This window comes from Notolepis coatsorum (genome assembly GCF_963971535.1).
Source record: "Notolepis coatsorum genome assembly, chromosome: 19".
Classification (NCBI taxonomy): domain Eukaryota; kingdom Metazoa; phylum Chordata; class Actinopteri; order Aulopiformes; family Paralepididae; genus Notolepis; species Notolepis coatsorum.
In genome coordinates, this window is record NC_140183.1 from 34,564,926 (window position 1) to 34,592,619 (window position 27,694).

General features: G+C 45.2%; 2 protein-coding genes across 2 annotated transcripts in view; one reads left to right on the forward strand and one right to left on the reverse strand.

Annotated features, from left to right (window-relative positions):
• csf1rb (colony stimulating factor 1 receptor, b) overlaps positions 1 to 5,999 on the forward strand; it is a gene marked incomplete at both ends in the record, with an annotated part of 81,174 nt that extends 75,175 nt beyond the window's left edge. Inside the window, 2 exons of the mRNA XM_084336605.1 lie at positions 3,209 to 3,317; positions 5,995 to 5,999. Of these exons, the coding sequence (XP_084192731.1) occupies positions 3,209 to 3,317; positions 5,995 to 5,999 (114 nt within the window). The remainder of the gene's footprint in view (positions 1 to 3,208; positions 3,318 to 5,994) is intronic.
• Positions 6,000 to 11,510: 5,511 nt separating this feature from the next.
• The window catches only part of LOC311246452 (ADP-ribosylation factor-like protein 3), a gene marked incomplete at both ends in the record, with an annotated part of 74,129 nt that continues 57,945 nt past the window's right edge, over positions 11,511 to 27,694 (reverse strand). The window contains one exon of the mRNA XM_084336606.1: positions 11,511 to 11,564. Within this exon, the coding sequence (XP_084192732.1) occupies positions 11,511 to 11,564 (54 nt within the window). The remainder of the gene's footprint in view (positions 11,565 to 27,694) is intronic.

The following is a 27,694-nucleotide window of genomic DNA, read 5'->3' on the forward strand; positions in this document are numbered from 1 at the left end:
AAATAGATGCAGCGTGGAGCTCGTGAAGAGCGAAATCCAAGTCAAAACTAATTTCTCTCTCACATGTGCAGATTTTTTAAAATATGCTCTTGGTCAGAAGGCTCTACTGGAAGCTGCACGGTCCAGTAATAAATATAGATTCCTCAAGCACTAACGGCACTATGGTGTGCTCCATGGTGCTGAAACTTTCTGAGGCACATTTCTATGGCGCAAATCGCGCAATGCGAAGGGCATAGTGTTACAGCCATTTGCTTAGCCTAGCCTACTGTTCCCCATAGGATATATTTTGTATAGAGTTGTTTCCTGTTGTTCACTGCTGTTTTCATTGGTATATATGTATTTCACTTAGAGCAGTGATTCCCAACCTGGGGTCCGCGGACCCCCTGGGGGTCCGCCAGGGGGCGCAGGGGGTCCGCCTAGGGTGACCAGATGCAAAAAGTCCAAAAGTGGGACAACAGTAAGATTTTGGTGGGACAAAGTGGGACAGATAGATAATGTAAATTTTTTTATTAGAATAACTGAGTCTGGCAAAATGACAGGAGCTAGTTTCATACCACAGTCGGCTGACCTGTATGAATGGGAGTGCTGTACTGTGTGATAGTTATCTCAGCTGCAGTGACCTTGTCCGTCTGGCTATCATTGTTTGGTTTAAAAAGAAACGTATCCATAGATCTGGATGTTTCTTTTTGGTGAACCACTTTCAAGTCAGACTCACGTCCACTGTGGCGCTTCAAGTCGAATTCTCCTCCATGCGCAATTGAAAACGAACTATGACACAAAACACAGAAAGCCTGCTGCGGATTGCCTGCCATCTGCCTCACCCAGTCATGTGTCGTTTGCCAGTCTTGGTTGTAACTGCAGGTCTGTTTCTTTTTACTGCTTTCCATCTTGAACTAGTTCGCTTGTAATGTTGTTGTGTTTTTTTTGACCAATCAGATTTGCGATATGAGGTAGCGTCACAAGTTCAACTCTCACGAGCAGAGCAGTGCGGTAAATTACTATAACCAATCAGATCTGCGATATGAGGTAGCGTCACGACTCAGTCACGTCACAAGCAGGCAAGCAGCGCGCTAAAGTACTATAACCAATCAAAGCAATGTGTGTGGACAAGAGGCGGGTTGCTACGTTTACTGTCTGTAGGGAGGGGCTTTTAGACGCATGTTTTTTTTTGGCTTCGAAAAGAGGGACATCCTCTCAATATGAGGGACGCGGGACATTTGGTCAAATGGTGGGACAGTACAACCAAAAGGGGGACACCTGGTCACCCTAGGTCCGCCAGACCACAGATGATTTGAGGTATTTCTTTTCTTTTATTTTTTTTTTATTAAAAAAAAATAAAATAAAATTTCAGGGAAATATTTAATTAGCATATTTTTATCATCAGAAGCATGAATAGTCTCTCCACTACAATAAAAAATAAAGATAAATAACGTAGCTGGCGTAGCGCGCTAGTTAACTTTCTCGGCTCGTCTGCAGTCAGCCGCCAGAGGCGAAAATGTGTGACAAACGAAAAGGAGATGACGGCAGCTCATCTGCAAAAAAGGTTAGGACCTACAGCAATCGCGAAAATTACATCACCATGGGCTTCACTGAGGGACCAGACAAACAACCTGAGTGCGTGATTTGTGGAGAAAAGTTGGCAAACTCGAGCCTGAAGCCCAGCAAGCTGAAGAGACATTAGGCGTCTAAGCACCCAGAAACCGTTGGGAAGGATCCAGACTTTTTTCAGAGGAAAGAACAGTCTCTCAAGGCGAACAAGCCCGTTGATGTTAGAGTAGCGTGGAGCAGGGGTGGCAGTGATTTACAGAAGGCTACCGAAGCCTCCTTTGAGTGTTCGCCTTTAATTGCAAAAGCAAAGAAACCGCACAATATTGGCGAGCAGCTCATCAAACCAGCCTGCATCAAAATGGTTTAGAAACTGTGCGGCCCACAGGTGGCAGATAAACTAAAATCAGTACCACTCTCGAACAATGTAGTGAAAGACCGAATTGATAAGATGTCAAGTGATTGCGAGCAGCAGCTGTCAGAAAAGCTTAGAAAGGGTCCATTTGCCATACAACTTGATGAAACTACAACTGTCGCAGACGAGGCTGTGCTCATCGTTTATGTGCAGTATATCGAAAATGAGGATCTGAAGCAGGACATTCTCATGTCAGTCAACCTTACTACCACCACTCGAGGTGAGGATATATTTACTGCAGTGGATTCTTACTTCATTCAACATAAATGCAAACCGTTCACCATTAGGGCCTGATTTGAGAGGATGAATACAGGATTTTAATATTGGCCAACATTTTGAAATACATATGGTGCAAGATGAGATTTGTTGATTGAAGGCACAAGTCAAAGAAGCATAGTGGGTCTAATTATGATGCATATGCCTGTGTATAAGCAGTTTGTTATTAAAAAAAAGTATTAAAATGACTTTTCTAAAAAATAGTATTTTATGGTATTTTATTAGGAGGGGGGTCCAGGAATTTCATCAGAGATGTTTGGGGGTCCCTGGGGGAAAAAAGGTTGGGAACCCCTGACTTAGAGGATAACACTCTAGAGGCCATAACACAGGCCTACTAATGCTCATGTTATTATATTCATCCTGTTAATTAAAGTACATTTTTTTAATGTATATATGATAAAAAAAAGTATTAAAAGTATTATCATTTTAATAATTGTACAATTTTGTCAGATTATCATTGAATGAAAAATGAAATGTTTGTAGTGTTCTGCACAGGTTTAGAATCAAGGAAGCCACTACCATTGTAAATTGTAGACAATGTAATACATGTATGCACTTCAGTATCACATTACAAGAGAGATCACAGGGTACATGTATAGCCATATAACCTCTAGGAGTCTGTAGGTAATTTAACAGCATGTTGGATTGCATGGTATTCTTCTATACAGTGATCATGAGTATAATAAGCAATTAAGACACAACACTATTGTGTTTTTAATACATTAAATGCTTATATTTTGATCAAAATGAATACATTATGTAAACATGATTATTGTATACATATTCATTACTGTCCCGCAATTTCAACAAATGTCCCGCAAAATCCACACGCTGTCCTGCATTTGGATCATATGGATTTGGTCACCCTTGGCCCGACTGAAGAGATTGTGGTAGAAGTAGATTGGTATGATGATGCCAGATGGGCTGTTGGTTGAAAATAACTGGAACTACCTTTTAACTTGTCCTTCCCAGCCTACATGCAGGAACGTACAGGCCCCGCCTAGTGGAGAGGAGGAGAGGAGAGAGGGAGCACAAGAGGAGGGCAAAGGAAGTGGAGAGGAAGGAGAGATGCTGAAAGGTGGTGAGGAGGAGGAGGAGGAGGAGGAGGAGGAGGAGGAGGAGGAGGAGGAGGAGGAGGAGGAGGAGGAGGAGGAGGAGGAGGAGGAGGAGGAGAAGGAGAAGGAGCAAGAGGAAGAGGAGGAGCCTCTAATGATGATGATGATGAAGAAGATCCCCAATATCTACCACCAATGCTAGGGCCTAGGGGCATATATATGACACGTTTGCATGATTGCTTGCGTTAATCATGTTAACACACAAAAATATGTATCAAAATGCATACTTATCATCACAGAGTCAATAGTCAATAAGAGTCAATAATGTTGAATGGTGATCCATTCTGTGAATAAATGTGTTCAAACAGTATCATGCCAATAATAAGTTGGCAGACAGCTCCTTTCGACAATCTCTCTTCACATTACTGCTACCAGGCATAATTAGCGCATAATGTGTAACATTGCTTGGTACTTGTTGCTCGACTGGGAAAGATTGTTTATACAACTTGGTTTAATCCAAAAATCCGTTGTGTATAATGAAGTAAGACATTCAGGGGATGTCTGGTCACATTATTCTACCGGTTTGGAGAGTGTCAGAGATGTCAAAGCTATTGGAGTTAGGGTCCAAAAAATGTAATGCGATTATTTTATCAAATTAAGTTTTCAAATGAATCCAAAAAATGTACATGTTAATATTGACAGCCCTAATAGGGCTATATATTATATATATATATTATATATATATATTATATATATGAAATTTAGATGTGAATATGAGAGAGTTGGTGCGATTATAACGTCATAATAAAGGGCATTAGTCACATAGTACTCCATACTGCCCTTCTGTCCAGAAATATTTTGCCCATTAATTTGTAGCATACAGCTATTTGATGGATGAGGGTTTCTAAATATTGTTCCACACATTCAGTCAGTCCAGAATTTTCATGAATGGGTTTAAGATTTACATTTTCAAATTGTATTGCATTTTGAATGTTTCTTCAATGATCATTTTGTACATCAATTACCCTGTGATATTTTATTCTTCTCCACTGTGAATGTAGAATCCAAAGAAACTGTAGAAATGATAAATTCTTAAGCATCAGACGGCCCGAAAGCGGGCCATCACGCACTCACGCGCTAGTCACGGCACTTTGCGCTCGTCTACCAGGTCGAAGCTGCATTTTTCTAGGATCATCCAATGCACCACTTGAAAGTTGAATTTGCCGCCTTTCGTTTGCCACCACCCTCAACCAGTTGTGTGCTTCGGGTTCCGAGTTACATGGCGATATATCCGGCGAGCGGCATCCAAAAAGCTGCTCCGTCATATGACCACGTCCGGTTCTGAACAGTCTAGAACTGACCAATCACCGCTGATGGTGAAAATGATTGATCACCATTGTAGCCAACGAGCTTCCTCTCCGAACGAGACTGCAGCCGAGTGGGTGAGAGTGGGGGAAGGTTGTGAAAGTAGTTTATTTCCGGTACACACTTTACCAAAACCTTTCTCAAGCACTAATTTCTGAATGGACATTAGCACTCAAAGTTTCTTTATTGACTTAGCAACTTCAGAATGTTACCTTTCAAAAGAGACCAAGCTCATTCATGTGTTATAAGTATAAAGTATAAAGCTATAAGCTTTGCAAAAAAAGTATGCAGTGGTCAAAAACAGAAATGGCCCCGTTTTGGGGGTGATGCTTAACTCATTGACCGCCATGCTGTTTTCCCATCTCTACTCAATGGCGCCATTGTTATTGGCCATTTTGCGGACACATCGTGTGTTCTGTATTATAGCTATGGAGACAATAGTATGGCTCATTTGACAGGCATTGTTTATAGTCCAACACTGACTAACCAGTTCATTTCTACATACTTTAGTTTGTGTGCTATTCCATGCTAAACATCGCCCCTTTCCAAAATAATCCAGTATTTTTTCCTAGATCGCGAGATATGACGTGTTATATGCATTATGCTCAAATCGTTCGGGTTGCTCGCCTGAAACTCCAAATATTTCCAAATCAAAGGTATATACCTATATATATGTGTCTTCACAAAATCATCAAGGGGGGAGGGGGGGGCGGTTATTTGACCTTGAAACTGTGATCGTTACCAAAAGCATGTTTTATGTCCGGTAAAATACGACACTGTGTTTTACAAAATACAATACAAAATACAATACAAAATACCAAATACAAAAGTATGTTTAGGTAAAAAAATAATACTAGCAGGTTACCTAAAATACACCTTACCTCAGTCAGAAGGTACTCCAAAATGAAGAAATCCCAGTCGTCGCAATCGCAATTACTCGTGTATATTGGGCATGGGTATCATACGGGAAACAATAGGTTTGAGGCATCAAATCTCCGACCGATTGCTATGTCCTGATCCACTTTGAGGGGGAAGCAGCCGGAGGTAACTCAGTACTGGAAGACAACTGAAATTCCCAGTTCAAAAGGTAGGCGATACTGCCACCTGGCGGGATTCGATCGTCATTGCAATTTTAACGTAGGCAGCTGTGCCAGGGAGACACAGGCAGCGCAGAGTGAGTGTTTAGAATGGGGATCAAAGGAAAATGAGAGAACTCATTTTTGCCGCTCAAACGCTGGTGACGAAACACGAGTATACTGGTTTTTGGCACCCAATGGGTTAAGACGACAGCAAAATTATATAAAAATTTCTGTTTACAAACTCTCATAACTTGTGTAGTGTAACCCAAGTCTCATTTATCCAACCTGTGCATTTTTGCTAAAACCTTATTGCTAACAAAACATCTGGTTATGTTTTGGGTGAAGTGCTCCTATAATGTGATGTGTTTTTTAATGTATCATAGTAGTTCAAGTTTCAAGTTTCTTTAGTAGTTGTCATATAGAAGTACAGAATACTTTTATATAAAATGCTTCTTTCTGTTTTGCTCCAGAGATTGTGCTAGATAAAAATAGATAAGTATAAAAAGTATAAAATAGAAGTCAAGTACGTAGACAAAAGTGTTCAATATATACATATATACAATATACAATGCAGAGTAGAAAAGTAACTGAGTTACAATACAATATACTATATACTATACAGTACAATGCAGAAATGGGATGAGGTACAATTTAGGTAAAATTTTCAGTAAGGTGTAATGAGGTATGAGTTGTAGTGCAAATTATTTACCAATAAATATAAAATGTGTTAGGTGTCTAAAGTGGGTAAAGTGGGTGCTGCAGTGAGTTGCGCTGCGCGTGCCTCACAGGGAGAACTTTACTGTGACGCTTGCTGACATAGGCTATAGGTATGAGTAACGTTGCACACATAATCCACACCACACAGGTCTGCATGCATGATGAAGACGCACATATTGAAATACACATGCTCAGATTAACCCCTCTGATCCAACACTAAAATTCACACACAACAGTCCTATTTACACATAAACACATGGATGAACCAATACCAAACAACAAGTCCACGACAAAACACATCGAGTCTAACATTATTATAGTAGGCAAATGCAACATTATCGCCACCCACCTGATGGTGACACACAACAGTCCTATTTACACATAAACACACGGATGAACAATACCGAACAACAAGTCCACGACCAAACACATAGAGTCTAACATTATTATAGTAGGCAAATGCAACATTATCGCCACCCACCTGATAGTGAAGATCTGCCCAATTCTCAAAATCTGCATGTCACAGTAGTCCCCGCAGCAGGCTGCTTCGCCTTCTTTGTAAAACCAAAATTGGTTAGAAGGCTTACTTCTTTGATATTTCGTTTAACTTTTGACATTATCTGACCTGAATACCTGTATTCCCTTTTTTTTTTACGGCGGGTGAAGTTTGATTTGTGCCTGCAGGCTGCAGCGCCGCCACGCTCCGAATGGTAAACGCAAGAATAGCATGCCATCTATTACGAGTAGGGTATAATCATACATCAAAATAGCCTAATTTTATTATTATACACGATGCAGAAAATTACAGAGAAAATGAGAAATGCATGGCAAAAATAGCATTCATTGTCAGTATTTTAGAGACCTAAAAATTCACAAATCATGTTTTCAGGGGGGCTGATGTCTCATATAGGGGAGCCATGGCTCCCCCAGCTCCCCCATGGTTTGCACCGCCGCCTCCTCTGATTCCCCAGACCAACGCTGCACATCTCACGTTACTACAGGGCCGGGGCGCGCTTGAGACTTTGTTTATACTTTGGCATAAGAAAGATGGCGTTGTGGTCTGATTTGCCGAAAGGACTAAGAGCCTGTGACTTGTACCCATTCTTAAATTGCGAGTAGCAATGGTCTAATATTATGTTCTCGCCTCTGGTGGGACAAGTCACATGCTGATAGAAATTCGGCAACACCTTTTTAAGACTTGTGCTGTTGAAATTGCCCAAAACCAAAATAGCAGCGTCAACATTAGCTGTCTGAAGTTTGTTTACCTTGTTGTGTAGCTTCGAGAGTGCGACCCCAGTGTTTGCATGTGGTGGAATATACGCTCCGATCAGGATGATGGATGATGATGGTTAACTCCCTCTACATTTAAGTTCATTCTACATTTAAGTTCTAATGTCCAATGTTTTATTTCTTCACCTGCCGTGGTTCCCTGCACATCGGTGATGGCTCTGTGGTCTCTCTATGTTGGGGGGTCGTGAATTGAAGGACCACAAACCACTGCTCTATGGTTATAATCATTTTACATTATGTCATGATTATGTCTACAATCAAAATGCCCTTTCCCTTGCTAACATGTACGTCTGACTTATCTTCCAAGAAATATTTTCCTGATTTGTGTTTCACATTTTTATTTGTATTCAGTTTACTGTAATCCAATCACCTATGATCCATTAATTGTACAGCCTGTAGTGTTCACTGTGACTTTGTGAAGTTGTATTGATTTGTTTCCTATCATGTTGGCCTATTGTTTAACTTTTTTTTGTTTGATTGTGTACAGATGAATAAAATCAATATTTTAAACTAATCGAGAGGCGCAACAAACACTGGTATTTTTTAATTTTTATTATTATTCTATAAATTGCCGGATTTAGCACGAGGCTAATTTCCATCCGTTGTCCCCAAACATAAAAACAATGTACAAATACATAAAAACAGGACACATAAAAACAGTAAAATATTTACAAATACATAACAGCAATACTAATTTTTAAGGCCCTTAAAATGCTAAGCTACCTCCTTATACTACATCATTATTGGAATGGAATTCTGGAACCTATGGAACCTGTTCTAGTGACTGGCTGGTTCTTGAGGTCCACTAAGTTTGCTCTGAACAGGGTAAATCTGCATTTCATTATGATTCCTCTAGCTCATGGAATTAATTCCCAACAGTCATTAACGCTTGAGATTCTCCCCTCCAAACAAAAGCGACTATATCTGTTGTTAGAGAAACCATCTTCTTGAGCAGGATTGTCGTTTCAAATCCCCAGATAAACTGGTAAAGCGTGGGACAGGTGAACGGGTAAGCCTTCCTCTTGTCACAACAACTACCGTTTAAAGTGGCTGAAGTCGGACAGGGAACCCATGTTCCACGGGAGCTGCTCGCTAGACGCTCATCAGAGAGCGAGACTGAAATGGAAATAGCATGTTGTTGTAGTGGTGGGTATACTGTGAACACTCACACATGCACACACACACGCGCACACACATGCACGCATGCACGCATCAGTGTGTGAATGGGTGTTTCACAGCCGCTTGAGAGAACAAGATGGAAGGAGCCTACATGTACTGTAAGAAAGAGGAAAGTGGACACAATTCTTCCAAAAAGAAAGAGCAACGAGACAACAGCCTGGGTCCAGCATGTTTTAATAAAGCCTGCGTCCCGCGGTGACAGACTACATGGACATGAGCCACAGGCCCAACGCATTCGAAAATGTTAAATGTGGAAGAATGTTTAGCAATGAAAATATTACAGTAGAATAGGAATTACATAAGTGCTGAACACACACACACAATATTTTACTACAAGTTTAGCTAAACAACAATTGACAGTTTACAATAAAATATTCCAAGTCATATCGACACAGTACACAGTACACATTATTCTAAATTCATACTTCATACCCTTGTTAAGATCTTATTCAGAATAAGGTGTTTTGTAAGCATGTTCATCATATCCCAAAATGTCCCTGTATACATGAATACACACAATATTGTGAATATTTACACAGAAGCCATACCATAGATTATGCAGACTGTAAGAACCAACAATAAATGCATAGACTTGTTTACATGTTTTTTTTTTTTTTTTTTATATATCCTGTATCAGCATGTATCCTAGCAATCATATTCAGGATTCTTATAGTCCGGATAAGAGCTCACCCAAGACAGCTGATTATAATCAATTAATCAGTCAGTGGGCAAAGCAATCAATTAATTCATCACTCAATCAACCAATCCATGTGGTTACTGGCGTCCCTCAATTTTCCTAAATTGGCTTGGTTTCAAAAGCACTAACTTGTCTCATAAGGGGACATTCAGAGACACAAATTGTTCAGCAGCTCTCAGCACAGACTGTAAATGATGCTGATATGAAGCACATGCCTCAACAGAAATGAAACTAAGCTGTTTTCCAGAAGATGCTGATATGAAGCACAGCCTCAACAGAAATTAAACCAAGCTGTTTTCCAGAAGATGCTGATATGAAGCAGCGTCTCAACAGAAATTAAACCAAGCTGTTTTCCAAAAAAGGAACTCGTTGTTATTTGCAGTGACTGATGCATCAGTACACCTTTATGTAAGCAAACATACAAATACCCTGACAGAATAGTTCGGAATAAAATTCCTCCATTCAAGATTCTACTAAAGCAAACGGTTATAAGAGTACTTGATATTGTGCGTACTTGGGTATCAAAAGTAAAAGTATACATTATATAATACATTCGTGTATTTCAACGCCTGGGAGCATTCAACCCTCGACTCGGTGACCTCTGACGATAACGATCAAGTGGTCTGTACTCTGATTATTTCCTCTTAACTGCCACGCTGTTTGCGCGTTGTGTTGTGAGGGTGCCAGCCTTATAGTCGTTTCCGCGATCGTTTCACTATGTTTGCGAAGCTGTGTGTGTTCTGTATTACAGCTGTGGGGACATGGTGTGGCTCATTTTGACAAACGTTACTTGTAGTGCAAGATGGGAATAATAGTTTGTTTCCACACGCTGTAGTTTGTAGTTTATTACACGCTAAACATTGCGCATTTCCAAGATAATCCAGTCTTTTTTCATAGATTGCGAGATAAAATGCGTTATGTGCAACAAGCCCAAACCGTTCTGGCTGATCCCATGAAACTCCAAATACTCCCAAATCAAAGGTGTATGATATGTATATATATACCATCACAAAATCATCAAGGAGGGGGGGGGGGGGGGGGGGGTGGTCGTGTGTGATCATGTTTGCCGACCATGTTTTTCGTCCGGTGAAACACAGGACTGTGATCGTTAGAAAAACACGTTTCAGATTAGGTAAAATAGACATAGATACATTACCTTAGCCGGAAGGTATTCCAATAAGAATAATTCCAAGTGATCGCATCGCCATCGCGATTACCAGTGTATGTCTATACACGCTTCGATGGTCAAATACGCTTATGCAACAGAGTTCCGAGGCGAGCACTGTGGATTTCTGTCCAAGCAGAAGGACCGAGGGGAAAATGAAAGTGAAGCTGACTATCAACCCCCAAGCCATTGCAGTTCAGACACGGACGATACTGCCACATGGTGATAGTCGATCAGAATGCAGTTCTAATGTGTGGGGACGTGCCTAAATAATGCAGATCGCTCCTGGCAGGTCTGTAGAGCGGGGATCAAAGTAAAAAGATCAAACGATCCAAAAACGTATTATCTCGTTTTTGGCACTGAACGCTTGTCGGCCAAAAACGTAATATGTCGTTTTTGGGACAAAATGTGTTAAGAGTTGACAGGCTTGAACTCTGACAGTGTGTAATTTCAACGTAGTACATGCTTTGTATGTGAAACCGTTTCATAGTAGAGTGACCGGATGTTTTGGATGAATGTTGTACCGTACCGTACATAGTTCCCCCTAAAAAGGAAATACTCTAGTGTACAAGTATATCAAAACTGTACTGAACTGCAGTACTTTAATACAAGTACAGTACTTAGTTTCTTTACTCTGGTTGTTGTTGTTGTTGTTGTTGTTGTTGTTGTTGTTGTTGTTGTTGTTGTTGTTGTTGTTGTTTCTGAAGAAGGTTGCTTGTCTTTGGATTCATTTCTTCTCTTTTTCTTTCAAGACGTTGTTACAGATCCAATTAATTCCGTCCTACAAGGAACAGAAAGGATCAGTTGGTGGAAGAAGTTCACACATTCATGGCATGGATTCTTTAATTGGTTTGTTGTGCCTTTCAATAATGTATTTTAATACACATGTAGATACATCAGACCGGCACATCCTGGTACTTTGCCTTTTTGCGCAGCCATGCCTACTTTTGGGGGAAATGCACTGTTCTTATTGACCTCCATTGTATTTGGCCTGTATAAAAACTAGCGGCAGAACGTTTACATTGTTTGAAACATTTGTTTGGTTAGTGCATCATGTCGAGCAATTACTTTCCAACACTGGCCAGTGGCCACCATTCACACCGGCTTGGTTTATTTTTGCCCTTGAGCAAGACACATAACCCATAATTGCTCCCGATGAGCAGGGTGGCACCATGCATGGTTGCCTCCACTGTCTGTGTGTGAATGGGTGAATTTGAGGAACATAATTGTAAAGCACTCTATATAAATGCACCATTTACCATTTACCATTTGTATGCATATGTCCTCTGATGTATTCCACATTGACCTCTCTTTGTATTGGTATATTTACTGACCTCTAGTGACCCTTTCTGTCTACCAGGATATTACCTGAACCTTTCTCTTCACCAGCTGATGGTCATTAGACGAATGTCAACATGAGGTATATAAGGGTTTGAGAATGTGAAACTGTGTCATTGAAGGCTGTGTGAGGCCCAAACATGTTGGCTTGTTTTTGTATGGTTCCATTATGAAATAGCCTAATATGAATTAATCACGTGACCGGTTCAACACGGTGCAGCATGAAAGCACATTGCCATTACCTAAGACTTTTTCAGCTTCTGTCGAAAGTGCTGGCTTTAAACTCCATGCTAGTTTTGGTTTTGGTAAAATATTACGTGTGCGTAAAATAATTGCCAAATTGAATGTGCAGGCGTTGTATTTGTTTGAATATCTTCGCCGGTTTTTGTCATAGAATGAAACGGGGGGAAATGCCTGAATCTGCAGACTCAGCTCTACAGGTTGAACTTACAAGAGACGTGAGTGAGTGGGTGAGATTCAACAGAAGAGGCGCTGGGGATGGAGAGAAACGCACATGAAAAAAAGAAAACAAGAGTTTTGTGGAGGTGAATTATGAGGCCAACTTTTGCCTTGGATTTGCTTTTTCTTCACACTATTGTGATCAGCACATCTTCAACATTGGTCTATATTCCCCATTTCCCTTCTTGGCTCTACTTCCTGTGGAATCAGTGGTCTGGCACGACATTGAACATTGTAGCATATGGCTGCAGCCCTGACGTTGCAGGGTTAAAAATAGAATTTACACTTTGCAAAACAGTGGTTGACATAGCAATCCACCATCACATTCTCTCTCTCTCTCTCTCTCTCTCTCTCTCTCTCTCTCTCTCTCTCTCTCTCTCTCTCTCTCTCTCTCTCTCTCTCTCTCTCTCTCTCTCTCTCTCTCTCTCTCTCTCTCTCTCTCTCTCTCTCTCTCTCTCTCTCTGGTGTTTGACCATGACAATGTTTTTTTGACTGTATTAAGTATGATTGCCCTCGTGTCATTCAGTCCTCCTAATCTACCCCACAATGCAAAGCTTCCAACCCAACACCGATTTTGCTGTTAGCTAGCAATTGTGAATAGTAAACATAAAAAGTAAAAAGGAAACAAAAAGGTTCACTGTGTACTTTCACTGTCTGCCTCCACCTTGTTTCATTCATATATTAACCATATTTCTTGTAATTGAGTCAAAAATTTTTACATAATTAATTTCTCATGGCTTCATTGTTTTAAAATCCCAATAATGCTGTGGGTCCACCAGGTCCACAAATATTGGGTGAGTAACAAAAAGGCAACCACCACACAAGGGTTAAAACCACCACCATCTTACCAGTCCCGAAGAAAGCCAACCGGACTGTAGCTCTGATGTCCATAGTCACAGAGTCCTTCATGTTAAGGTCAGAACACCCAAATCCGACATCAAAGAACTACCACAGAAAGGCAACTCCTATCGCCTGTACTCAGGGCTGCCTGTACTCACGGCCGCCTGTATTCAGGGCCGACAAGTTTCACACTGCTCACACCGCTACCTCCAACAGTGATGAGCGTGTACGTTTCTGCACCTGCGTGTGATTAAATAATTCCACACCAGCAGGTGGCTGTAGTCTGTATCAACAAGGGGAAACGGAAGACAACAAACACTGCTACCATTACACACTCCACAGCACAGATGGTAGCTGTTGTAAATTCCCCATTATTTGTTATGCAGGGGTTTTATTATTTCCAGTCAGGCACTTCTTCGGACAGCCCAGGGGTCCTAGTGTGGTGTTAAATACAGGTGGTGTCCAATGCTGTCACATGAGAGAGTGTGTTCGTGAAGAAAGAAAGTTATCAATAGCCTACAAATATATGAGCTTATGGTTTATGATAGACGAATGTCATGTAGCCTGCATTATGTTGTTAAGATGCTGTGACTTACATGACTAGAACTTGGGTTTGCTACTGTGCGTTATGTTTGATCCATGCTGCTAATTGTGCTAATGCTAATATGCTAAACAGCATCCTTTCAGTTGTGTGTGTATTCTGAATACTAGCATGTTATACTTACATCTGCTAATTATTTATCTTTCTGTTATTCTGTTGCAGAAACCACTCACTCATTCTCATTCTCATTAAAATACAAAGGACTATTCTCTGTCTGTGTCGGTCTCTCTGACCGGACAGAGTCCGAGTTGCCGTCTGGATAAAGTGGCTCCAGCACAAAAACATTACAAACATTATATTTCCATTAGTAGCCTCTCTGAGAATTCCAAGCACACTGCGTTGGCAGCGGTGTGACTTCAGCCAATCAGAGATATCTCTCTTTTCCCTACGTTGCCCGATCGCTCTGCGCCAATTCGACATGATGCCAAAATGCCCCGACCCCCCCCGACAAATCCTCCGACGTTAGCCGACGTTCGGGACACACCACGCCAACTCAGACCACCGACCCTAACCGGCATTCCAGACGGACGATAACCGGCTTGGTGTGTACCCCCGTTACCTGAAAGTCGTTACAAACTCCATCCTTTACCCCCTTCAGTTTGCAGACCAGGCCTGTACCATGCCAGCCCCTGAATGCTACACTACCTTCCCCTTCTGTACTCATTCTTGCCTTGATACTAAGAATCTAAGCAGCTTTACTGTTTGGTAGTTGTTGTGAAGGGCAGGATTAAACCGAATATATATATTTATTTATATATAAATATTTAATTGTATTTGTATATTCTCTAATATTCCCTGATATCCCTTGTATATTCCTTGTACAATATGCATTGAATATCCATTCTAGCCTACTGAACATCCCATAATAGTCTCCATTCTACTATTGGTCGAGACCTTGGTGCCAGGCTGCCATACCCCCCAGACCCAGTTCAAACGTACCGCTCAACATGTACGAACAAGTCCTAGTTCCGCGTAGGAATCTGGCTACCGCACCACTAATGGTACTATTTGTTCATAGTGCGTATATATACTGCGCTACTAAAGTAGGACTTCCTTTTTAGTCCAGTTTTCTTACCCTCCAATAGAGTGACAGACGTAAAGCCTCCCCGCGACGCCACGTGTGGGAGTAAGGCCAAGTTCGGCCTACCATCGGTATTGAGACATCGTGTATATTAATATTTGAATAGTCATATTTGGCACTATATCGTCGAGTTGGATGTAGTCTATTAAGCTAATAATAGTATATTCATATGTAGTGCTTCGTGCGGTGAGAATACTATCGTAGTCAGTACCCCCATCGTTTCGGGTAGAACTGGCTGCTTATCCAGGGTGGCCGACCCCATGTGAGGCTGCACCCGAGGAGCCCCAGAGCCGACGAGCGAGTGGACCTGCATACCGGATTATTCTACCGACGACAGCCCGCCTTCCCAGGCACGGATTATGCTTTGTATACAGTGATTATTCTATGGATAAAGACCAACACTGCCGTGTGTTGGAAACCCCCCCCCCCGGAGAGGACGACAGGTGAGGAGACGCTCTACACGACGAGGTCGCTTCACGTCTCTCCATCGTGGACCGGAGGAAGCCGGCCCACAGAGAGTCCAACTGCTTTCATCTGTGGATCGAGGATCGCTGAGGCACCGAGCCGCACAACCGTGGGTTCTCCCAGGATACCCTCGGCCAGACGGATACAGCCAGACTCTACCCCCCCCCCCTTCTCCAGTTGTCTTACAAGCGACCGGAATTCCCCCCTAGTGTATCCAGTTCTATAATCATTAAAGTATCATTGCTATTATTCCTTAAATATTCCAGGTTGTATATTTACCGCCTGCGCCACCAGAGATTGGACGTTCTCTATTGATATACCAACGAATACTCATTTGCCATAAAAGTGCATCCTATTTCAAATCATAAATGTAATTAAGTGATTGCTCTACATACCTTTTGCTATGTATTAATTATTATTAAACGCAGACTTTCGACTTGGTACATTTGTGTTGGATCGTTTCATCTACGTGGGAGTGTCTACCATAATTATTTATGCCTAGTACTGGGTGGCCAGAGTCTAAAGTACAAGAGGTAGTGGTAGTAAGTATCATATCTAACAATACAGTCAGGGAATTGTACCCCTCAGTTACAATTGGTCCTTCGAGCCGGATGGTAATTAGTGTAATATTAATATAGTGTTATTAATATTGAAATGGCCTATGATGAACACTCCACGAAACGATCCTCCTAACCAACGCCCGCAGCGCGAACGACGGCCCCCTCAGTACTTAGAGGCTTACGCTGTCAGTCAACAACCTAGTCTTCTACTAACAGTAAACGCGGTAAAACTAGAAAGTAAAAGTATGTCTAACCCCAACGCCCAGACTACCCCGACCATAGAGGCCCCTACGGGTTCTAATGTAACTGACCAAGCTCACGGTGGGGACCAGTGGGAACCAGACATGACTTCACACCCCGCCAGTACTGAAGAAGTAGTCCCCGATGAGTCCCGGGAGGAATACAACGCTACCGAGAGAGAACTCGGCACGGAAGAAGACGGGGAGAGCACCGTGGAGATAGAGCTCCAAGGCTCCGCAAGGAGTACCCCGAGGGAAGGCTCCCCTATACAACCGCCTTCTCCCAGCGAGGCAGAGAGGACCCTACAGCAGGCCTTCCTCATCAGCCTGAACGCCGCTGCTGAACGCGACCGACTGCAGATCCAGCAGCGGAGCGAAGAAGAGCATATATGTCTAGAAATAAGACGCATTCAGATGGAAGAGAATGTGGCCCGAGACCGAGCAGACAGCCAGCGAGCAGCTGCTGGTGCTCTACGGGACGCAGAGCGCGACAGACAGCAAGCGCAACTAATAGAACAGCTGATCGGACGGACAACACCCTCTCCCTCCGCCAGAGGCTCCAGGAACTCGTCTAGACACACCTCCAGGGCGGCATCCCCTAGCCGAGTAAACAACCCTGAACTTGACCAACAGACGAGGTCTATACCCCCCACAGACCACCTCCCCCCACCGGTCCAAGCGAGACCTAGCAACCGGGAAGGAGCAGCATATCCTGTGGAGAGGCTAAACCAGAGACTACAAGCACTGGATGACCTAACTGAAGACGAAGAGGAAGAGGAGGAGAACCGCGCCCGACGACAGCACAGTACTCTACCGGACCAGGAGGTCCGGTACAGCCCAGGCTATACTCCCGCGGAGCTGCGCTACAGACCCCCGACTCTATACACGGGTGAGCACGACGCACGACCCGCACCGAGGAACAGCACCTGGACAAGCGGGCCATGGTACACTGCCGGTACCAGCCCATACCAAGGAGCGGGAGGAGACTCGCCTAGGAGGCCTCTCCCCCAACGCTCGCCGATGTATCCACAGTCAGCGTCATACATTGGCACGCCTATGGTACCCGACTTCACCCAAGAGAACCGGGCCCAGTATACAGAACTCCGCATGTGTCTGGAGACCATGTTGGTGGATGTATTGGATGAACGCCATAAATACGCCATCCTACTGAAGCACTTAAAGGTACCCCGCGCACATAATATAGCGCTCGCCTACGCGACTTCCACCACCCCATACACAGCAGCGCTGGTAGCATTGGACCAGAGGTATGGGCGCATATGGGATTACGTGATCCAGGAGATCCGACACATCGACCGCTTACCCCCAGCAATAGACAATCGAGCACTGTCCATCAGAGTGCAGTCCCTGGTAGGGATGTTGGGAGCGCAGAGAGAGAAGGGGAGGCATGAACTTTACGCCAACTCAAATGTGGAAAGGATCTTGGAGAAGCTGCCGCCCGCTCGACAGGAGCGTTTTAGGCGGCAGAGAGACCACCGAGACCCGAATGGCCCCGAACCGAACCTCCTCGATCTAGCAGACTTCCTGGCGAGAGAAGTCAGCAGCCTACGGCTAGATACATTCGGACGAAGCACCCCTGGCTCCAGAGAAGGAACCAGACGACTAAATGATGGAAGAAGATCGGTGACTGTGATGCACCAATCGGAGTCAGTACCGAGCAGCAGGAGCCACAGTACCCCCTCCAGAACGGAGAAGTGGAAGATAGTGTGCCCCTACTGTGAGAAAGAACACTGGCTAGCGCAATGTGACTCCTTCCCCAAGCTGAACGTGGAGGAAGCAAGTCAATGGATAAAGTCCAACAAGCGCTGTTTTCGCTGTGCGCGCTCACACATGGCAGCCGAATGCCGCTTAAAGAAAAGGTGCACCAAGTGCGATGGAGCCCATCTGGACATACTTCACGACAGTAACAGAAGGCGCCCTTCACCCGCACCATCCAGCAGCAAAGCGAGCGTCATGTACATCGATCCCGCCAGCAGCAGTGGAGCCCGAGTACTCCTAAAAGTAGTGCGTGTGACACTAAGCTACCAGAATAAAGTCCTGGACACTTACGCCGTCCTCGATGACGGGTCAGAGAAGACCCTTCTGCTCGCCTCCGCTGCGGCCCAGCTAGGGCTGCGGGGAAGCGAAACCCAAATGACAATTCGGACAATAAGACGAGATTTGAAGACGATAAAGGGCGAGAATGTCTCATTCTCTATCGCAGCAAGCGGCCAGCCTGAGCGACGGTACCAGATTACAGACGCTTTCACCAGCCAAGAAATAGGACTGTCGCGGTACACATACCCCGTCGCCAAGCTGATGGAGAAATATGCAAATCTGCGCAAGTTACCGATCCCGCTCATAGACAATGCTATGCCGACCCTGTTGATAGGCTCCGACCATGCAGACCTCATTGTCCCGATAGACCGGGTTCATACCGGACCCCGAGGCTGTCCTGCAGCAGTCGAGACCCGTTTGGGATGGACTCTCCAAGGCCCGCTCGCCAAATCTCTCAATCGAAGTACAGCCACTAGATGTCTCCACTCCCGAGTCACAGAGGGAGAAACCGCACTCCTGCAACACGTAGAGCGGCTATGGACCTTGGAACAAATGCCCTTTAAGAACGGAAAGAAAGACATTCGCTCTAAAGATGACATTTACGCCATTCACCTCCTCGAGACAGGGACCAAGAGAGTCCCGGTCAACGGCGTGTTGAGATACGCCACGCCACTCCTGCGGCGAGAAGGAATGCCTACTTTCCACGCCAAGACAGACGCCACAGAACGGTACCTGCTGAACACGGAGCGGCGCTTAGCCAAGAACCCCGCCCAAGAGAGTGTATACCGCGCCGAGATTGAGAAGCTCATCACAGCGGGACACGTCACAAAGATGGACATTAAAGAGGCTGACCAGACCACTGAATCGTGGTACGTGCCTCACCACAAGGTCCATCACAACGGTAAAGACCGCATAGTATTTAACTGCAGCTACCAGATCGGATCCCAAAATCTGAATAAAGAGTTACTGCCCGGTCCCACACTCGGCCCCTCCCTACTCGGCGTTCTACTCCGCTTCCGCCAGGAAAAGGTGGCCATCAGCGGGGACATTAAAGGAATGTTCCTGCAGGTGAGATTAGTAGAGGAGGACAAGCCCCTGTTACGGTTCCTATGGAGAGAGAAGCCAGGAGATGAGCACCCAGCCATCTACCAATGGGAAGTCCTCCCCTTCGGAACGACGTGCAGCCCCTGCTGTGCTACATTTGCACTACAGAAACATGTAGCAGAGGACCCAGCAGCGGACGAAGAGGTCCGACACAGCGTAAAGAACAGCTTCTACGTAGACAACTGTCTACAAAGCCTTTCAACCCAGGAAGAAGCCGAGGCTCTCCTGATTAAACTCCGCGCCTCATTGATCAAAGGCGGCTTTGATCTCAGGCAGTGGGCCAGCAGCGATCCGCAAGTACTGCGCAGCCTCTCCTCCGAGGACAAGGCAGCCAGCAGCGAGACCTGGATGGCTACAATCCCGGGAGAAGCCCAGGAGATGACCCTGGGATTGGTGTGGCGATTCAAAACAGATTCGCTTCACTACAGACACAAGCCCCTGACTACGGAGCAGGGAAGGCCGGCGGCGGCGCCGACCACCAGACGGAGTGTGTACACAACACTCGCCCGACAATATGACCCACTAGGATGTATTCTACCGTACACCACCAGGGCAAAAATGATTGTACGAGCATTGTGGGACAAGGACCAGGGCTGGGACGACCCCATTCCCGCACACCTTGCATCCACCTGGAGAGAGTGGGAGATGGAGCTCCACTCACTCCCAGGCGTTAATATGCGCCGAAGCTACTTCCCACCCACGGTGAGGCCAGAGACATGTAAAATGGACTTACACGTCTTCAGTGACGCCTCAGAGGTCGCATACGGATCAGTAGCCTACTTGCGGGCCAAAGAAGAGGGGGGAGAGATCTACACAGCATTTGTCCTCGCCCGCTCGAGAATAGCCCCACGCAAGCAACAATCTATCCCACGTCTAGAGCTCTGCGCAGCCCTAGCCGGAGCGCACCTAGCCACGCTCATCCAACGTGAGCTCACCATACCGGTGTCTAGAACAATCCTGTGGTCAGATTCCACGACAGTACTCGCCTGGATCAAAGCGGACTCATGCAAGTACAAAGTCTTCGTGGGAGTCAGAGTCACCGAGATTCAAGACTTAACCGAAGAGGTAACCGGAGAAACAGAGTGGCGCTACGTTGATACAAAACAGAACCCAGTTGACGTCATCACCCGGGGAATGCCCCTAGATGACCTCACCCGTCGCAATGTCTACAGTGACGGCCCAGCATTCCTAAAGCTCCCGGAAGGAGAGTGGCCCACGCCTATCCCGAGGGAAGCCAGTCAAGAGGAGGCTGAGAATAAGAAACCTATGTTCTGTGGATTGAGCACTGTTATCTCCGCAGACCCCAACATAGATGATTGCACTACCATAGAGAGTGCACAACAAAGGACATTCCTACTGCACTACCTACCGTCTCTACAGACCCGCCAGAAGTGGGTAAAGGAGAGAGACAATTTGACAGAAGGAACAGTCGTCATGATTATTGATCAATCACTGCCCAGAGCTATGTGGCCGGCCGGCCGCGTAAGCAAAGTGATCACCGGTGCCGACGGCAAGGTCCGAGCAGCTGAAGTGCTTGTCCAGGGTCGCACTTACACCCGTCCCGTGGCGAGGCTCATAGAACTGCCCCGACTCCCAGACACAATCGATGATGACCATGACCCTATAACCCTATGACTTTGTGAAGTTGACTGACCCCTACAGCAAACCCTTATGTGTAAATAGACAACGCGATTAATCTGTCTCTGCTTAACTGATTAGGTCTGGGACCAATCAGGGGGTGGCTGTTGTGAAGGGCCAGATTAAACCGAATATATATATTTATTTATATATATATATTTAATTGTATTTGTATATTCTCTAATATTCCCTGATATCCCTTGTATATTCCTTGTACAATATGCATTGAATATCCATTCTAGCCTACTGAACATCCCATAATAGTCTCCATTCTACTATTGGTCGAGACCTTGGTGCCAGGCTGCCATACCCCCCAGACCCAGTTCAAACGTACCGCTCAACATGTACGAACAAGTCCTAGTTCCGCGTAGGAATCTGGCTACCGCACCACTAATGGTACTATTTGTTCATAGTGCGTATATATACTGCGCTACTAAAGTAGGACTTCCTTTTTAGTCCAGTTTTCTTACCCTCCAATAGAGTGACAGACGTAAAGCCTCCCCGCGACGCCACGTGTGGGAGTAAGGCCAAGTTCGGCCTACCATCGGTATTGAGACATCGTGTATATTAATATTTGAATAGTCATATTTGGCACTATATCGTCGAGTTGGACGTAGTCTATTAAGCTAATAATAGTCTATTCATATGTAGTGCTTCGTGCGGTGAGAATACTATCGTAGTCAGTACCCCCATCGTTTCGGGTAGAACTGGCTGCTTATCCAGGGTGGCCGACCCCATGTGAGGCTGCACCCGAGGAGCCCCAGAGCCGACGAGCGAGTGGACCTGCATACCGGATTATTCTACCGACGACAGCCCGCCTTCCCAGGCACGGATTATGCTTTGTATACAGTGATTATTCTATGGATAAAGACCAACACTGCCGTGTGTTGGAAACCCCCCCCCCGGAGAGGACGACAGGTGAGGAGACGCTCTACACGACGAGGTCGCTTCACGTCTCTCCATCGTGGACCGGAGGAAGCCGGCCCACAGAGAGTCCAACTGCTTTCATCTGTGGATCGAGGATCGCTGAGGCACCGAGCCGCACAACCGTGGGTTCTCCCAGGATACCCTCGGCCAGACGGATACAGCCAGACTCTACCCCCCCCCCCCCTTCTCCAGTTGTCTTACAAGCGACCGGAATTCCCCCCTAGTGTATCCAGTTCTATAATCATTAAAGTATCATTGCTATTATTCCTTAAATATTCCAGGTTGTATATTTACCGCCTGCGCCACCAGAGATTGGACGTTCTCTATTGATATACCAACGAATACTCATTTGCCATAAAAGTGCATCCTATTTCAAATCATAAATGTAATTAAGTGATTGCTCTACATACCTTTTGCTATGTATTAATTATTATTAAACGCAGACTTTCGACTTGGTACATTTGTGTTGGATCGTTTCATCTACGTGGGAGTGTCTACCATAATTATTTATGCCTAGTACTGGGTGGCCAGAGTCTAAAGTACAAGAGGTAGTGGTAGTAAGTATCATATCTAACAATACAGTCAGGGAATTGTACCCCTCAGTTACAGTAGTGAATAATAGCGTCAGCGCTAGTTGTATGCGGCACGGTCGTGCAGTGGTTAATACTGTTGCCTCACAGCAAGAAGTTCCTGGGTACGAATCCCGCTTAGGGACCAGGTTGCCGGGTTGCCAGGTACCCAGGTGGGGTATCTCCCCGGCCTTTCTGTGTGGAGTTTGCATGTTCTTGCAAGGGTTTCCCCTTCAGAAAAAGAGATGAACCCAATGGAAAGACATGCAGAACAGATCGCTAACGCTGTCGCGCCCCTGACGAAGACTAACAGGAGCATTTGGATTGGTCCCCAGGCACGGCCCCATGCAGCAACCCATGTCTGCTCCTGGCTGCCCTTGGGGGGAAGGACAATGGGATGGGTCAGAGGAAATTTCATGTGTTCCTGTGTTGCCCATCTTGCATGTGTGTTCAAGTTTCAAGTTTCTTTAATAGTTGTCATACAGAAGTACAGAATACTTTTGTACAAAATGCTTCTTACTGTTGCGCTCCAGAGACTGTGCATGACAAGATAAGTATGAAATAAAAACATAGTAAAAATTAGAAGTAAAAAAAGAGGTCACAGTGTTCAGTTTAGACATATGTACAATGTTCGTAGACGTAGTTACCATACAATATACAATACTGTGCAGTGTACTAATATACAATGCTATATAGTGCAAGGCATAAATGGACGAGGTGCAGTTTAGGTACAATTCACAGTAGGTGTACGAGTTGTAGTGCAAATCCTTTATCAATAAATATAAAGTGTAAGTGTGTTTGTGTGATCTAAAGTGTGGAGAGTGGGTGCTGCAGTGTGTTGTTTGTTTGAGTGAGTGTGTGCGTGTGGGTGTGTGTGCTGTGTGCATTTGATGGTTGTTGCATAGTGATTATTGTTCGTTTAGCGATTATTGTTCGTTTAGCAGCCTGATGGCCTGGGGATAGAAGCTCCTTCTGAGTCTTTCTGTGCTCGCCATAAGACTCCGGTATCGCTTGCCTGACGGCAGCAGTTCAAAGAGGCAGTTGTTCGGGTGGCTCGAGTCCTTAATAATTCTCTTAGCCTTCCCCTTGCACCGCTTGTTGTAAATGTTCTGGAGGGTGGGAAGCCCCCCTCTAATTGTGCGTTCGGCTGAACGTGTCACTCTTTGTAGTCTGCTACGGTCTTGTGCAGTGCTATTCCCAAACCAGGAGGTGATGTTGCCGGTCAGGATGCTCTCTATTGTACATGAGTAGAAGTTCCTAAGGATCTTCTGACTGACTTGGAACTTCCTTAGGCGCCTGAGGAAGTAGAGGCGTTGTCGTGCCTTCTTCACAACACTGTCAATGTGTGTGGTCCATGTCAAGTCCTCGGATATGTGGGCTCCGAGGTACTTGAAACTGTTCACTCTCTCAACTGGTGCCCCGTCGATGCTGAGGGGGCTGTAGTCCTTGACCCCCGACCTCCTGAAGTCCACAATCATCTCTTTTGTTTTGCTGACGTTCAGGGAGAGGCAGTTCTCCTGACACCACTGTGACAGGTTCTCTACCTCTTCCAGGTAGGCCCTTTCGTCGTTGGCAGAGATCAGGCCAGAGTTTTCCCTGCATGACAATGTAGCACTGTAGCAGTGTGTGCTACAAATAAAGACTTCCTCTTCTTCTGATAGAGAAAGCGAACGTTAGATGCTTTGCATTGTGAGTTAGATTAGGAGGACTGAAGGAAACATGGCGCATATGATGAGCTCCAGCTTTGCAGCTTGGCCAACTAGTGACGACCATCACAGTACTAACTTCTCTCCAAGTGTGCACAGCCACCTCTCGGATCACATGGACAGGCTTCTCACAGTTGTCAGTTTAACATTTCCTCTGGCATGGCAACAGTAACTAGGGGAAGCAGGACGTTCTGACATTTTGCAACAACAGTGAATCCTATTAGATTGAATTGGATATGAAGCCCCTCCTCATTCTTCCAGCCTATGCTGTATGAGTCGCTAATGATGGAGGGTATATAAGTGACTGTCTCCCGACACTGTTTGACTCTGATAAAGACGCATCCAAAGGTTAGCTGTAAATAAGGTGTATTGCCTATAATCCGGGGGGCGTCAGTGGCTCAGGAGGTAGAGCAGTCATCTGGTAATCCAGAGGTTCCTGGTTCGATTCCCACTCCTCCCGCGCAGCAGGTCGAAGTGTCCTTGAGCAAGACCCTTAACCCCTAACTGCTCCCCAATGAGCAGGTTCGCACCTTGCATGGTTGTCCCTGCTGTGAATGTGTGAGTGAATGGGTGAAATGTAAGGAACAAATTGTAAAGCGCTTTGGATAAAAGCACTATATAAATGCAGTCCATTATAATCTGTGTGCTCCAGTGTTCTACTTTAGACTAAAGCTCTGAGGTCTCTTTCCCTGCATTCCCCTTTAAGATATCCCAGAGTCAACTCTTACCTAGGGCTAAAAATAATCAGGGGTTAATAAAGTGCAGTGTGAGTTGTCACAGAGTTTCCATCCAAGTGACATCACAAATGTGAGGGTTCCCTCTCTGAGCCGTAGCTTCAGGAGAGAAGGAGGATGTTGACTAAGCCACGCTGGGGTACAGCAATAACTATATGGATTCTTAAAACAGGTGGCATTCCCTTTTAAATGTGTTATGTGCACAGTGCTGCTTGTCTCTCTTTAGAAGCAGGGCAGGATGTCAGGGCTTTCACATAACAAACAGGTTAACTAACCAGTAAGCTGCCAGCTGGCCTGTAACGATAACGACACAATCCTTTCACTGATACTATTTATATACTATACATATACATATACACAGTATAACGTGCACGGTTGTGGGCCAATACCTTTTTTTAACCAGCTTCACCAGCTGCGTGCAAGCCGCCTTGTTGTAAGAGCAACGTGGATACTTAAATGAAAATGTCATATGCTGAACGTATGTCAGAGCTTATCAAATTATAATGTTTCAATGTCCTAACAATGGCTTGTCTCAGGTTTGAATCCATTTTCAAAGCTTGGTTGTACAAGCATTAGGGGTTAACCTCTTCCACCCGGAGCCTATTTTCTGAAAATCCGCCTAAAATATATACCTAGGTAAATGGAATATTGCTCCACTTCTACAAGGTCCATTTGCATATTCTTGGTATCTAGGGACATCTACAGACCTCAGGGAATGTATTCACAGTGTCAGAAATAGTGTGTCTATTACTAGGCTTGCTTAAATTGTGATAAAACAAAGGAGAATATGAATTATGATTTTTCATTGCATCTTTGACAGTGAATAACACCATGCTAATAATGACCAAACATTAAAAACTGCCACTGATCTCGTTCAGTACCTTCTTGAGATCATGTGTACAACAAATCTAAGGAAATTAATAAAGGGAAGATGATTAAACAGAAGGTTCTGTAGATACAGTACTGAATTCTCCCATCCGGACCAATGCAATTTGAAATATAATTATAGAATATGGAATAGGAGGCTTATAAATGACCTTATTATAGCCAATTCGCACATTTATATATATATATATATATATATATATATATATATATATATATATATATATATATATATATATATATATATATATACATATATTATCTTTCAAATGTCCTAATATACTAACCTACACTGTAGCACTAAAAATGTTGATGAACATTGTTACTCAACTGATAGAGTTGTGCCCTTCTTGATTACTTGTCATACAGAACTTGTAAGTCAGCTAAATTACTAAATGTAAATGTAATGAGGTGCGAGACGTCAGGTAGGGAGCCATGGGCAGTGAGAAGTCAGGTAGGAGCCATGGGCAGTGAGAAGTCAGGTAGGAGCCATGGGCAGTGAGAAGTCAGGTAGGAGCCATGGGCAGTGAGAGGTGCAGGTAGGGAGCCATGGGCAGTGAGAGGTGCAGGTCAGGTAGGAGCCATGGGCAGTGAGAGGTGCAGGTAGGAGCCATGGTCAGTGAGAGGTGCAGGTCAGGTAGGAGCCATGGGCTGTGAGAGGTGCAGGTCAGGTAGGAGCCATGGGCAGTGAGAGGTGCAGGTAGGAGCCATGGTCAGTGAGAGGTGCAGGTCAGGTAGGAGCCATGGGCAGTGAGAGGTGCAGGTAGGAGCCATGGGCAGTGAGAGGTGCAGGTAGGAGCCATGGGCAGTGAGAGGTCAGGTAGGAGCCATGGGCAGTGAGAGGTCAGGTAGGAGCCATGGGCAGTGAGAGGTCAGGTAGGAGCCATGGGCAGTGAGAGGTCAGGTAGGAGCCATGGGCAGTGAGAGGTCAAGTAGGAGCCATGGGCAGTGAGAGGTCAGGTAGGAGCCATGGGCAGTGAGAGGTCAGGTAGGAGCCATGGGCAGTGAGAGGTCAGGTAGGAGCCATGGGCAGTGAGAGGTCAAGTAGGAGCCATGGGCAGTGAGAGGTCAGGTAGGAGCCATGGGCAGTGAGAGGTCAGGTAGGAGCCATGGTCAGTGAGAGGTCAGGTAGGAGCCATGGGCAGTGAGAGGTCAGGTAGGAGCCATGGTCAGTGAGAGGTGCAGGTAGGAGCCATGGGCAGTGAGAGGTGCAGGTAGGAGCCATGGGCAGTGAGAGGTCAAGTAGGAGCCATGGGCAGTGAGAGGTGCAGGTAGGAGCCATGGGCAGTGAGAGGTCAGGTAGGAGCCATGGGCAGTGAGAGGTCAGGTAGGAGCCATGGTCAGTGAGAGGTGCAGGTAGGAGCCATGGGCAGTGAGAGGTCAGGTAGGAGCCATGGTCAGTGAGAGGTCAGGTAGGAGCCATGGGCAGTGCGAGGTCAGGTAGGAGCCATGGGCAGTGAGAGGTCAGGTAGGAGCCATGGGCAGTGAGAGGTCAAGTAGGAGCCATGGGCAGTGAGAGGTCAGGTAGGAGCCATGGTCAGTGAGAGGTGCAGGTAGGAGCCATGGGCAGTGAGAGGTCAGGTAGGAGCCATGGTCAGTGAGAGGTCAGGTAGGAGCCATGGGCAGTGAGAGGTCAGGTAGGAGCCATGGTCAGTGAGAGGTGCAGGTCAGGTAGGGAGGTAGGTCAGCCATGGGCAGCTTGGCAGGCAG